At 35.2% G+C, this 13089-nt stretch overlaps 1 protein-coding gene across 1 annotated transcript; it reads right to left on the bottom strand.

Annotated features, from left to right (window-relative positions):
* Positions 1-589: 589 nt before the first annotated feature.
* LOC138940636 (protein suex-1-like) lies at positions 590-12996 on the bottom strand. Its single transcript, XM_070309724.1, has 5 exons — positions 12286-12996; positions 3337-3477; positions 2841-2873; positions 2351-2663; positions 590-1014 (listed from the first exon to the last, which is right to left on the bottom strand). Exons 2-4 carry the CDS (start codon positions 3379-3381, stop codon positions 2403-2405), a joined length of 339 nt encoding a protein of 112 aa, XP_070165825.1. The 5' UTR covers positions 3382-3477; positions 12286-12996; the 3' UTR covers positions 590-1014; positions 2351-2402.
* Positions 12997-13089: the final 93 nt, after the last annotated feature.

Genomic DNA, 13089 nt, shown 5'->3' with positions numbered 1-13089 from the left:
TTGAAAGGATGCTTTTTCCGGGCGAGAAGAATTCGCCATTGTCTAACGGCGCGTCCGGTGTAGGGCCATCTTAAACTGTCCTAAAGGTCCGTGTAATACGCTATAGTTATACACCACCCACGTGGCGAGATACACAAGAGAACCGACTCGATGCGATAAAGGCGCGATCGGGAAAGGCGTTTCGTGTTGCCAGCTCTCACGCAAGCCACCCTTCATCATGGTAACATAATGATCATTCGATACGGAACCGCGATCTAACGCACTTTGGACGCGCGCGGGAGAGGATGCGTCGTGTAATGATCGAATGTTATTCGACATCGATTTTCGGAGGATCGTTCGGAGTCCTCGGTGCTTTGAAATATACCAATATTCGCCAATATATTGCAATGACTTTACTAAACTTGACAGCAAAAGCGAAATGAGTGAACGGAGATTATTTTGTTTAGCGAGATAGAGCGTAAGGATAAATTGTATCGCGCGACAAATTGTTATTGTAAAAGGTCTTTCCTTAATAAAAAAAAATAAATAAATAAATAAAAGTATATCGAGAGCAACTTTTTCTTTAATTATTTCTTTATTTATCACACAACTCGTATCATAAAATATTATTTATAATGCGCATCATCCACATTTCAAAGATCGATTATTTAAAAACTACCGGATGAGAAACTATTAAAAGTATTGTTTTGGTAGCATGAAATGAGGAATTCAGCGATCATGTCACTTTTTAAGATTGATTAAACTGCAATCGTCAATTTTATTTTCAAAATTAAAATGCTTTCGCGTGTTGTTTCGATTTTGTTAACAATATGAATATGAATGAAATCGAATAAAATAAATATCACGCAATTCAAAGTTTTATTATTCTAAAATCATCGGGGGAGAGAGGAAGGAGGGATTCTAAAGCGTGCAAAGTATTTTAATAAGACGTGTCAAAGAATGTTGAGTCTAAATCTAAATTACTTTTATCCACTTTACGTACTAACGATAGGCTTCAATATCTCCATATTGGATCTGTGAAATAAATACAAATTACTCTGTAACACTATGTACATATATTCAATATCAATATTTTTTAAACTCTTAAATCTGTACATAATTTTTTATAACTAGAATTCTCTCGTCAGTTATATACAATCGTTTAAAATAGTAAGACTCAACTTTTTAAATTTCTTTTATCAAATTTTATCGTGAGAGTAATACGTTAAATATCAGATATTAATACCATTAATTTTACACGATATAAACTGTCAAATATTTCAAATATAATTGATATTATTATTAACGAAGTAAAAAAGTTATATATCAATTATATAATTTCATCAATTATTTTATTATTATAAATTAATTTTTGAATAATTATTGTAATAAATCCATAAACTTCTTGAAAAATAAATATATATACACTGGGTGGCCCATTTTAATCCATCCAGTCGAATATCTCAAAAACCAAGCCCGGAAGAGAAAAATGTTTCAGACAAAAGTTGTTTGGTTTCAAGGGGGCCATAAGATGGTACCGTTGTTTTGACCTTGAAGAGTCATTTGAAGGTCACGTGAAGGTCAACTTTAAAATCTTAAATGGAAACCCACATTTTTTATTTAGTATTCTTGTAGCTTGCCTCGAGAGCTTTCCAAAATACTATAATAAACTATTTTTTTATTCAGTACTTTTTGAGTTATTTTATATTTTAATCTGACATCTTTTGATATAAAAAATTAAATATCTCATAAAATAGTTAGTTTTTGATAATCTTATCGTAACACTTCTATGTACAGAATAATGAGACAAATCAATTAGTATGCAAAAAAAATTGTTTTTAAGAAAATTATTTACAATGTATTTTTTTAAACATTTGTTTTTTTTTTGGCACTAATTAATTTGTCTTATTATTCTGTACATAGAAGTATTGCGGTAAAATTATCGAAAACTGAATATTTTACGAAATATTTTATTTTTTATATCAAAATATGTCAGATTAAAATATAAAATAATTCCAAAAAGTGCTTAATGAAAAAATAGTTTATTATAGTGTTTTGGAAAGCTCTCGATGTCAGCTACAAGAATACTAAATAAAAAATGGGGGTTTCCGTTTAAGATTATAAAGTTGACCTTCACATGACCTTCAAATGATTTTTCAAGGTCAAATCATTGTCACCATCTTATGGCCCCCTTGAAGCCACACAACTTTCGTTTGAAACATTTTTCTCTTCCGGCCTTGGTTTTTGAGATATTCGACTGGATGGATTAAAATGGGCCACCCAGTATATATATATATATGTAATAAATAAACTGTCGAGCGACTCATAGAATCGATTTTTAGATCGTGCTCCGCAGTTTAAAAACATTTACCTAAAGAGCTATAAACTATTCATTCTACGATGATCCTTGCGATCTGATTCTATCATTTTCCTTCATCTCCTCCTTGTCCTTCCGCGCCTCCTCCCCCTTGCCCTCCCGCTCCTGCTCCCGCTTCCCATCCAATATGTCCTCCAAAACGTCCTCCAAATCCTCCTCCAAATCCTCCTCCTGCACCTCCTGCACCTTCTCCTCCTACTCCACCAAATTCTCGACCTCCACCCTGTGCCGATCGTCGCACCAAACTACTATCACGACCCCTCAAATGATCAGCCATACTAAATCCGTTCACCGGTTTTTCCCATGCCTTTAAATAAATATTATCCTATAATATATATATATATATATATCCGATAAAGATATGAAAGAAATTATTCACATTTCTTTTTTTATGTTTCAGATTTTGTCGAATAGAAGAGAATTTCATCGAAATAAACCATAACATTGTACATATTTAAATCATTCAGCCATGCATCTTACTTACATCTTGGAGGTCCTGAACTGGTGAATCGGCGAACTGAAAGAGCAATTAATTTTTTTTTATTTTTTATTTATTTATTTATTTATTTTTTTTTTATTTCACGGATAGTCTTCGTAGAATCTGATTGATATTAAAATAAATATAAAATATTATAATTATTTTCAAAAAAAAAAAACTAATGACTCTGAATAATCTGTATTATTTAATGTGACAATGAAATTGCATGGATCAAGCGTTTCGAATCTTCGAAAAAAATATTATTTGAGAAGAAGTAAAAATATATTTTGAAAAAAACATACATTATTTACATCCACTCTTTCGATAATATACAACTATAATCTGTTCTTATATACTTATATGCTTTCTTTCATTATAACAATATATTTTAAAATTCTACTTTCTATATTTAATTTACCGTATTTATGTTAATGTAACACGTATGATTTGCACGTTACTTTACTCTCAGATTGTAAATGAATTATCATCGCAAATTTCTTACCACCAGCGTCGCGCAAAGTAAAGTAATGAGGAATAGCTTAATCATCACGCTCAGCTTGATGCACCATGCATACTGGTACGCGGAAGCCTTCTTTGCCTTTATATAAATCCCATAATCCGTGACGCGTTTACGTGTCTAGATCTAGCGGGAAAAAACAACAAACTCATCGTCGAGAGGAAGTAATAACGCGATTTCGATTGTTATCGTGTCTTTTGTGCAATTTGCGACAGGATTTGACGCATAAAGTTTCTTAAAATAAACAGCAGTATAATTATGACGTCTCGTGTAATTATAATGTCTTTGCGACGATCTGCACATTATATTTTGCGATTGCCAGATCCTCTCGCTCGCAATTCGACGCTACGCGATGTCGTTTATTTTTTATCGGAAATGAATTTACGATTAGATAATATCCTTTCGTTTGTGTATTATTATGTTTAACTAATTTCAATAAATATCTAGATATGATCACATGAAGAGTTGGAAGCAATTTTTTTTAATTTAATTTTTTTTTTTTTTTTTTTATCAGTCGGGAATTTTTATTTCTTATTTTTCCGACTTTGATGATATCTTAATATCATTTTAATTGTCATTATGAAGATTTGTTGTAAGCAGTTTTGTGACGCAACGAGAGATTCAAAGTTATTCTAGATTAATCCAAAAATATATAATCCACAAATGAGTAATTAAAAGTAACGATCAAATTCGTATCATAAGATACAATAAATATTGTTTCCTTGTATAAAATATATCGCGGATTAAACCGTTGGATTAATCCATTAATCGTCTACATTTTGAACATCGGTTATTTAAGAAGTACCGAGTGAGAAGCTACTAAAAGAGTTGTTTGATCGCATGAAATAAGGAATTCAGTGATCGTGTCGTTTTTTAAGATTGATTAATCGCCATCATAAATTTCATCTAATAATTACTTGGATCTCCGTTATAACTATATTTTCATGACAAATTACAACATTCCTAATATGACCTACCTTTTGAGTGATTATGTAAATGATAAAGGAACAGATCGCTGACCGTAATCAAGTCTATAAAAATGACGTTTACTTTAGGCACTTTGATTCACAAACACGTAAAGTAAGATCTAAAAGTCCTCATACTAAATTCATCATTTACGATAAATATAATGCACAATGTAAATATAATTTAATTATTAGGTGTACAACTTTGCTTCCGCCGTTTTTTTTCCCGAAATTCGAGGTTTTATTGTAAAAAACTGGTTATACATTTTGAAATTGCTCGTTGAGTCACTCCCAATGATCGTGCCAATTCTTTTTGACTTTGACTCGAGTCTTCATTAAGTAATGCCTCCAATTCTGCATCTTCGAAAACCTTCTTCTCTCTTCCACCGCTATGCCGGTCTTCGACGTGAAAATCATCGTTCTTGAAGCGTTGAAACCACTCGCGACACGTTCTTTCACTAATAGCGGCTTCATCATAAGTATTTGAGAGCATTCGATGAGCCTCAGCCGCAGATTTCTTCATATTGAAGCAGAAAATTAAAACCTCCCGCAAACGACGAGAATTTGGCTCGTAAACTGACATTTTCAATCGAGAATAACTTTATGACGCGGACACAAATCGATTAATGTTTCTATGGGGTTATGTTGACAGATGCCCAAGTTTATCGCATGACGTCTATGATCTATTTATTTCGACCACTACTTACCGCTAAAGCCATCTATAGGAAAACGGCGGAAGCAAAGTTGTACACCTAATAATTAAATTAAATTAAATTAATATTATTTATATTTTTATCATTTTTCTCCCTCTATAATCTTTTTAGGCATCCTTTTGTATCGCTGTAAAATAAGTTTCGCGTTTAAATAAATGAAAAATAATGTCAGAAAAATAAAATTAAAAAATAGAATAGGTAAGAAACACTTATATATAAATGGATTTGCGTAATCATATTTTTTTGATTGAATTATAGCGCGGATGTGCATCGGGTGCGATCGATTCCTGAAATAACGATCTTTATCGCCGAATTACTGATCACCCACGCACGATTTTCATTAAAAGAAAATTTATGAAAAATTAAGCGAGATGACCAGATCCGGTGAAAGGGCTCAAGATTCTATCGAATATTTCGAATGATTTACAACGCCTACCACGCTTTTTCATTTTCACTTTTGGACGCGCGCAATTAACTCGAATCTTTATCGAGTTGGATTTCTAAAATAAATGTGTCATAAAATAACTTGGATAAGAAATTACTCTTGTCTCGTCCGTGTGCCGCGAGTGAGTAAATATAAGTCTCGCGTAAACTAGTTCGCGGCATCAGTTTCAAATAAATTACGCGGCGGAGCGCGGCGTTTTTCTTTGTGGCTTTTCTAGCACCGTGACTTCTCTCAACGGGGTGTGCCTTCGTGAGAAATTTAGAAGAAATCCGTACCGACCACCCATTGCGGCCGTGGCGAGAAAGGCGAATTAAGTCACAATGCGCCCATAAGATTTGGAAATAGCGGAAGAATGGAACGAGCCGCTATTTCTCGCCCTCTCCGTCCACAGGTATCGTCCCGCGCGCCTCATCTCGCTTTCATTAAAAAGAAAGTTCCTTCCCTATATAGATTTGACCCGTGCTACGATCCCGAACATAATCGGAGAGGCGCACGTGTGCAACGGCCCGCTGCGTGATCCAATTTCCGCGACGCTGATGGAAATATCATCAAATTGCATCGCGCTACGAAAGGATTAATCGCGTAGAAATTCTACCGTTCCACGTACTTTTCTTTAACGTAACGGTAATATGATATGTGTAATGATATAAAAAGAGTAAAATGACACGGGGCTAATACGCATCGCGGTGATTTATTAATTCCTTTAGTAATATACAGGGTGTCGCATTTTAAAGGACCCACTCAAATATCTCAGAAACACTGCGTTAAATCGAAAAATGTTTCAAACAAAAGTTGTATGGCTTCAAGGGGGCCATAAGATGGTGACAATGATTTGACCTTGGAAAATCATTTGAAGGTCATGTGAGGGTCAACTTTGAAATCTTAAATGGAAACCCCCATTTTTTATTTAGTATTCTTGTAGCTGACATCGAGTGCTTTCCAAAACACTATAATAAAGTGTTTTTTCATCAAGTACTTTTTGAGTTATTTTATATTTTAATCTGACATATTTTGATATAAAAAATAAAATATTTCGTAAAATATTCAGTTTTCGATAATTTTACCGTAATACTTCTATGTGCAGAATAATAAGACAAATTAATTAGTACCAAAGAAAAACAAATAATTGTTTAAAAAAATAGTACATTGTAAATAATATTCTTAAAAACAATTTTTTTTTTATACTAATTGATTTGTCTCATTATTCTGTACATAGAAGTATTACGGTAAGATTATCAAAAACTAAATATTTTACGAGATATTTAATTTTTTATATCAAAATAGGTCATATTATAAAATATAAAATAACTCAAAAAGTACTTAATAAAAAAATACTTTATTATAGTGTTTTGGGAAGCTCTCGATGTCAGCTACAAGAATACTAAATAAAAAATGGGGGTTTCTATTGGAGATTTTAAAGTTGATCTTCACATGACCTTCAAATGATTTTCCAAGGTCAAATCATTGTCACCGTCTTATGGCCCCCTTGAAGCCACACAACTTTTGTTTGAAACATTTTTCGATTTAACGCAGTGTTTCTGAGATATTTGAGTGGGTCCTTTAAAATGGGACATCCTGTATGTCTCTGGATCTTCACGTCGATAAGATTTTATATTTTGCATTTCACCGTTCAAAATTCACATTCTTATCTCTGTCTAATTTAAAACTACTTTTGCAAAAGACGGATTTACAAACGGTTTTCAATGTAGTAACGCGTGTAGAGTCGTCGACGGAGCGTGCGTTGATTGTAAAGAAACGGCAAATGCAGAAAGAGAGATAGCTTTTAAAATTTCTCGTTCATCCTACAGTGAACTCCTCGCCCGTTCGATTAACTGTCTGCGCGAAGTCTTTGTCCCCGATTTACCGTGCCGTGATTTATGAAGACATATTGACAACGACACGATGCTTGTACATCGAGTAAGAAATCTGTCAATAAACTCGGCAACGGTACATCAATGACCCCCGGAAGCCCGCGAAATATTGGCGTGACAAAGTACGTGGAAATTTCGAAATTAATCTTAGCGTGAAAATATAAAATATGCCTCTCGTAATTAATCCTTGGGTGTCTCTTAATATTAAATTATGATCCGTGTTTCGAAGAAAAATCCAAGAGGGTTAGTTGTTCCGAATATTTATTTAAAATTAAATTAGATAATAAAACAGATCGTAAAGCAAAAAAAAAAGAAAAAGAAAAAGCTTCAAGGAATATTTTTCTTTTTCGAGAAGAAAAGGCAACGGACGTTAAGGATCGTCTATTTTTGCCCTTCGTGTCCCGAGAAATGTTCTCTTGTTCGGAATTATGCGGCCGATAATTAAAGCAACGCCCGCAGAAAACCGGCCGTCGTAAAAGCGTAGATGTGTCGTGGATGAAAGGAAGCACGGGATACACTAAATTAAGAACAATATGGTTCGTTGACGCCTATCATATTGGATACGCGGCCACAAAATTGGGCGTCGAATAGCGCGATTAATAATACCGGATGGTGAGAAAATTTCATCGATGGCGATTCAATTACGTCGTCGCTTTCGTCGAGAGCCAACGCTTCTATCGTTTGAAAATTTTCAAGAAGGCGATCGTTCGATTCGATGCGCTGCAAAACGACGTCGTCAATTTCAACATCCCTGAATTATTTATTGACTCTGACCGCGTTAAATTACTCGTACACGAATATTATTATAATTGAAACTTTTATTCTCCCATCGCTATTAATTTTTATGTTCAGGCACTGGTTGCATCGATTTGAACATATAATAATATACTGGAATTTTTTTTTTTTTTACGATATGTATAATATCGATAAAAGAATTAAAGTTAGCTCTGAACGATATTTTTTGCTTCGAATCGGAAAAATGCCAGTATCCAGCTATCAATCAACCATTCACACGTAATAAAATTCACACAATGATTTCGCCTACTGTCCGTTCCGCTCATTATCTTTCGATCTCTTCGATTCGTCCATCTAGGTGGTCTTTTACGGTTTCCTAATTTCTTCCTCCTACGGGAAATTCACCGAGAGAGAATCCGGGAAAGGTGCACAATGCACGGTAGCGCATTCGAGTCGTCGAGAACGGCCGACAGTCACACTAATTTCGTTTTGAGGAGAGGATACGAGAGGAGAGGGCGATTAAGGGGCGTCTAAGACTGCCCGTCTCCATTGTCATTGTCGTGGAAGTAGGAAGTTCATTATACGATCGAACTCGCCGATGATATTCCACCGACACGGCTCACAATGCCCGGAGAAGTTCGACCGAATGGCATCGCGCGCGATGGCTTCCTTCCGCGGGAAAAGGAAGAATGGAGGGAACGGAAACGAGATGCGCTCTATGAAAGACACTTTTCCCGCCAAGTCATCCCAATCACGAGCAATGCCGCCAATCGCGCATCGTGATCGTGCACGAATCGCATCGTCGCTGGCGGTGTGAAAATTAAACAATCTCGCAGTCGTCTACAGGCTGCGATTGTCGAACGATTAAAAAAGTGCGCGCGAGGTATGTCAGAAAAATTAGAATATATTTGCTGAAAGATTTTTTTTATATCGAGGCCATTCTTTTTAACTCGGGCGATAAAATGTAATCTTTGAAATGTCCGAAGTATGAATCATAAATGCAGGATAATGTGTGGAAAAATAAAAAATTGAACAAAGATCAGTAATGAGAAATTCTCTGTCAAATTCAATAATAATAATATTGATTTAATTGGCTATAATTATAGTCCATCTAATTATCCGCCTTTCTCTAAATTTTAGTGCGTCGATTATAATGTAGAAAAAAAAAAAAAAAAAAATAGATTCGATCATAGTTTACAAACGATATTAGTAAAACCGATCATCAGATCTCTCTTATAAAAAAGGCAAGCAAAAAAAGCGGAAGGTTCGACAGATTCGATAGAACGTACACTTCCTCTATTACATAATAACGGTAGAATCAGTCTGTATGTATATACATATATATACTGGGTGGCCCATTTTAATCCATCCAGTCGAATATCTCAAAAACCAAGCCCGGAAGAGAAAAATGTTTCAAACAAAAGTTGTGTGGCTTCAAGGGGGCCATAAGACGGTGACAATGATTTGACCTTGGAAAATCATTTGAAGGTCATGTGAAGATCAACTTTAAAATCTTAAACGGAAACGCCCATTTTTTATTTAGTATTCTTATAGCTGACATCGAGAGCTTTCCAAAACACTATAATAAAGTATTTTTTCATTAAGTACTTTTTGAGTTATTTTATATGTTAATCTAACATATTTTGATATAAAAAAATTAATATCCCGTAAAATATTTAGTTTTTGATAATTTTACCATAATACTTCTATGTACAGAATAATGAGACAAATCAATTAGTATAAAAAAAAAATTGTTTTTAAGAAAATTATTTACAATGTACTATTTTTTTAAACAATTATTTGTTTTTTTTGGCACTAATTAATTTGTCTTATTAATCTGTACATAGAAGTATTACGGTAAAATTATCGAAAACTCAATATTTTACGAAATATTTTATTTTTTATATCAAAATATGTCATATTATAAAATATAAAATAACTCAAAAAGTACTTAATGAAAAAATACTTTATTATAGTGTTTTGGAAAGCTCTCGATGTCAGCTACAAAAATACTAAATAAAAAATGGGGGTTTCTATTTAAGATTTTTAAATTGACCTTTACATAACCTTCAAATGATTTTCCAAGGTCAAATCATTGTCACCGTCTTATGGCCCCCTTGAAGCTACACAACTTTTGTTTGAAACATTTTTCTCTTCCGGGCTTGGTTTTTGAGATATTCGACTGGATGGATTAAAATGGGCCACCCAGTATATATATAAATGAAGCGATCGGAAGAAGGGACGGTTAAAGGTTGCCACTTCAGATCTTAATATTCAATGATGGACAAATAACAATTGGACACCTGTTACTTGAATAACATATGGGTCGACCTTTTATCTTTTTTTTTTTGTAACATCTTTTTCTAACATCTTCATCGAAATATAAGCTTCCTTCCCGTTCTCGCGCGACTCCTCCCACGCACTCTTCGACGCTCTTCCTCCCTTTCCTCCTGCGAAGATCCGGTAAAAATTTTAACGTGTTCCCACAACCCACGATCAGAATATAATTTTTTGTTCGATGTTCTGACATCTGGAGATTTTGTGTGGAGAGTTCCTGTGAAATCGTTATCGTTAACGAAAGTTTTTAAAAACGAAATAAATCGAATTGTAAATACAATAAATTTTATAAATCACAAAATTTATTAGGTTTATATATTTTATAGTCTCCTTGATTTATCCATTAAACATAAATGTTCAATTTATGCATATTTGTATTACAGAATAGACTATGTTCTCATCGGTTCGCACGCGTCTCCTCGCAAAAAAAAAAAAAAAAAAACGCTGCAAAAAAAAGAAGTATAAGAGAAGAAACGCACGTGTGGATATTTTTTTATCTAATCCCCTTTTAAATCATAGAGCATACTCGAGGAAGAAAACACCGCGTAATCGGCGGGAATGGACAGAGCGTAAAATAATCTGAATGACATTATAAAAGTAGCGAACGGAGATGGGTCGCCCGACGCGAGTCTCGCTTATGAATTCGCGTGTAAAAAATACACGCGAGATATACGACGCCGTTACTGGCATTGGAACTAATTACCACCCCAGGAGTCGACGTCCGAGCGTATCCCGCGCTATAATGGTGAATCAGCGGCGTTAGCTGACCTCCTATCGGCGACCGTAGAACCCGACCTCGGCGTCGACCTCGTCGATTTATTCGCTCATAACGAGATAAAAAGAGAAGAGACGCGACGGAAGGGCCTTATGAGCGAAAGGAAGAAGGCGGCGGGGGAAAGAGAGGGAGATGGGCATACTCTCGTACGCGGCCCAAGGCAATATTCATAGCCGATGCCCCATTCGTCTGTACCCCTCATCATCGTCGTCGTCGTCGTCGTCGTCGTCGTCGTTGTCATTGTCGTGTGTCGTCGTTATTTATCGACGACAACGCGACGCTTCTCGCGATGTCCGATCGCGAATCCATCGGCGGATACGTCACTCATGCCGCTTCATCGATTATCCGCAAATCGAATCTCGCCTCTTTTCATTCCCCCCCCCCCCCTCTATCTCTCTTATATACTGGGTGGCCCATTTTGATCCATCCAGTCGAATATCTCAAAAACCAAGCCCGGAAGAGAAAAATGTTTCAAACAAAAGTTATTTGGTTTCGAGGGGGCCATAAGACGGTACCGTTGGTTTGACCTTGTAGAGTCATTTGAAGGTCACGTAAAGGTCAACTTTAAAATCTTAAACGGGAACCCCCATTTTTTATTTAGTATTCTTGTAGCTGACATCGAGAGCTTTCCAAAACACTATAATAAAGTATTTTTTCATTAAGTACTTTTTGAGTTATTTTATATTTTAGTCTGACATATTTTGATATAAAAAATAAAATATTTCGTAAAATATTCAGTTTTCGATAATTTTACCATAATACTTCTATGTACAGAATAATGAGACAAATCAATTAGTATAAAAAAAAAATTGTTTTTAAGAAAATTATTTACAATGTATTTTTTTAAACAATTATTTGTCATTGGGGACACCCTGTATATAAAACTCTGATCATTATTATTATTATTTTATTTCACTGTATCATTATATATTTCATTATTACTATTTCCTCTATTTCGTTAATATATTTTACGTTAAAAATTATCGGCGTGTAAAGAGATTTGGCTGAGAAAAAAGGAACTTCTGTCCTCAATTATCTAAAAAATATTTTAATATCGCTTTAATTGTTACGATGAATAAATGAATATTCTTACCGCTCGATGTACGCGTTGCCTTCATTCATCCTCTCGGCCACCTCGTCGCTCCAGGCGTTCACTCGCACAAGACAAACCGATCGCGGAGATACGTCATTAACGATAACGCGCGCTAATTAAGACATTGTTTCACTCCCGATGTTCGATTACGTACGCGATATCTTATTTAAACACAACTTTCGACACTCCCGTGATACATCCGTGACACTTGACTCCGGCACTCCCGGAAATTGCGCGAACCCGCGTAAAATATTCCGACAACGCGAATATATCTTCGTAAGAGACGCGACAACTTCGTACACTCCCGCTTACGTCACAGGACACCGTTCGCTTATTACGTAGGGTTAATTTTAGCGTCGCGATATTGAAACCTGATACCTTCATCACTCGATACATTCCGAGCGTATACGAGAAACTGATGGAAAAAATTCTGTACACCCGATACCTTCGATGCGACTTATTACGCGAAAATTATTTCTCTTATCGAAAAATTCGAGCCAGCGAACAACAAAGCTTAACGCGCACATTTTCGATGATTTAATATTTAATGAAATAAATATTGAGAATGAGGAATAAAGAGAGTGAGCATAAGAATATCAAAGTACGTACAACAAGATCTAATTGTAAGAGAAAGAGAGAAATTCGATGTTATCTGCGCATGTTTACCCGCACACGAGTATCGCTCGACGACTCCACTACACTCACAATCAGTCCGTGAGGGTATGAGCGTGTTGAGGGGGGGAGGTTGTGTGCGAGTCGCGAATGAACGGCGATTACTAACCTATTTCCGCGCGCGTCCTCCCT

The sequence above is a fragment of the Polyergus mexicanus genome, unplaced genomic scaffold, assembly GCF_030449975.1.
Source record: "Polyergus mexicanus isolate NDT 795.1 unplaced genomic scaffold, iyPolMexi1.0 SCAF_17, whole genome shotgun sequence".
Lineage (NCBI taxonomy): Eukaryota > Metazoa > Arthropoda > Insecta > Hymenoptera > Formicidae > Polyergus > Polyergus mexicanus.
This window is presented reverse-complemented; position numbering and strand designations above follow the sequence as displayed.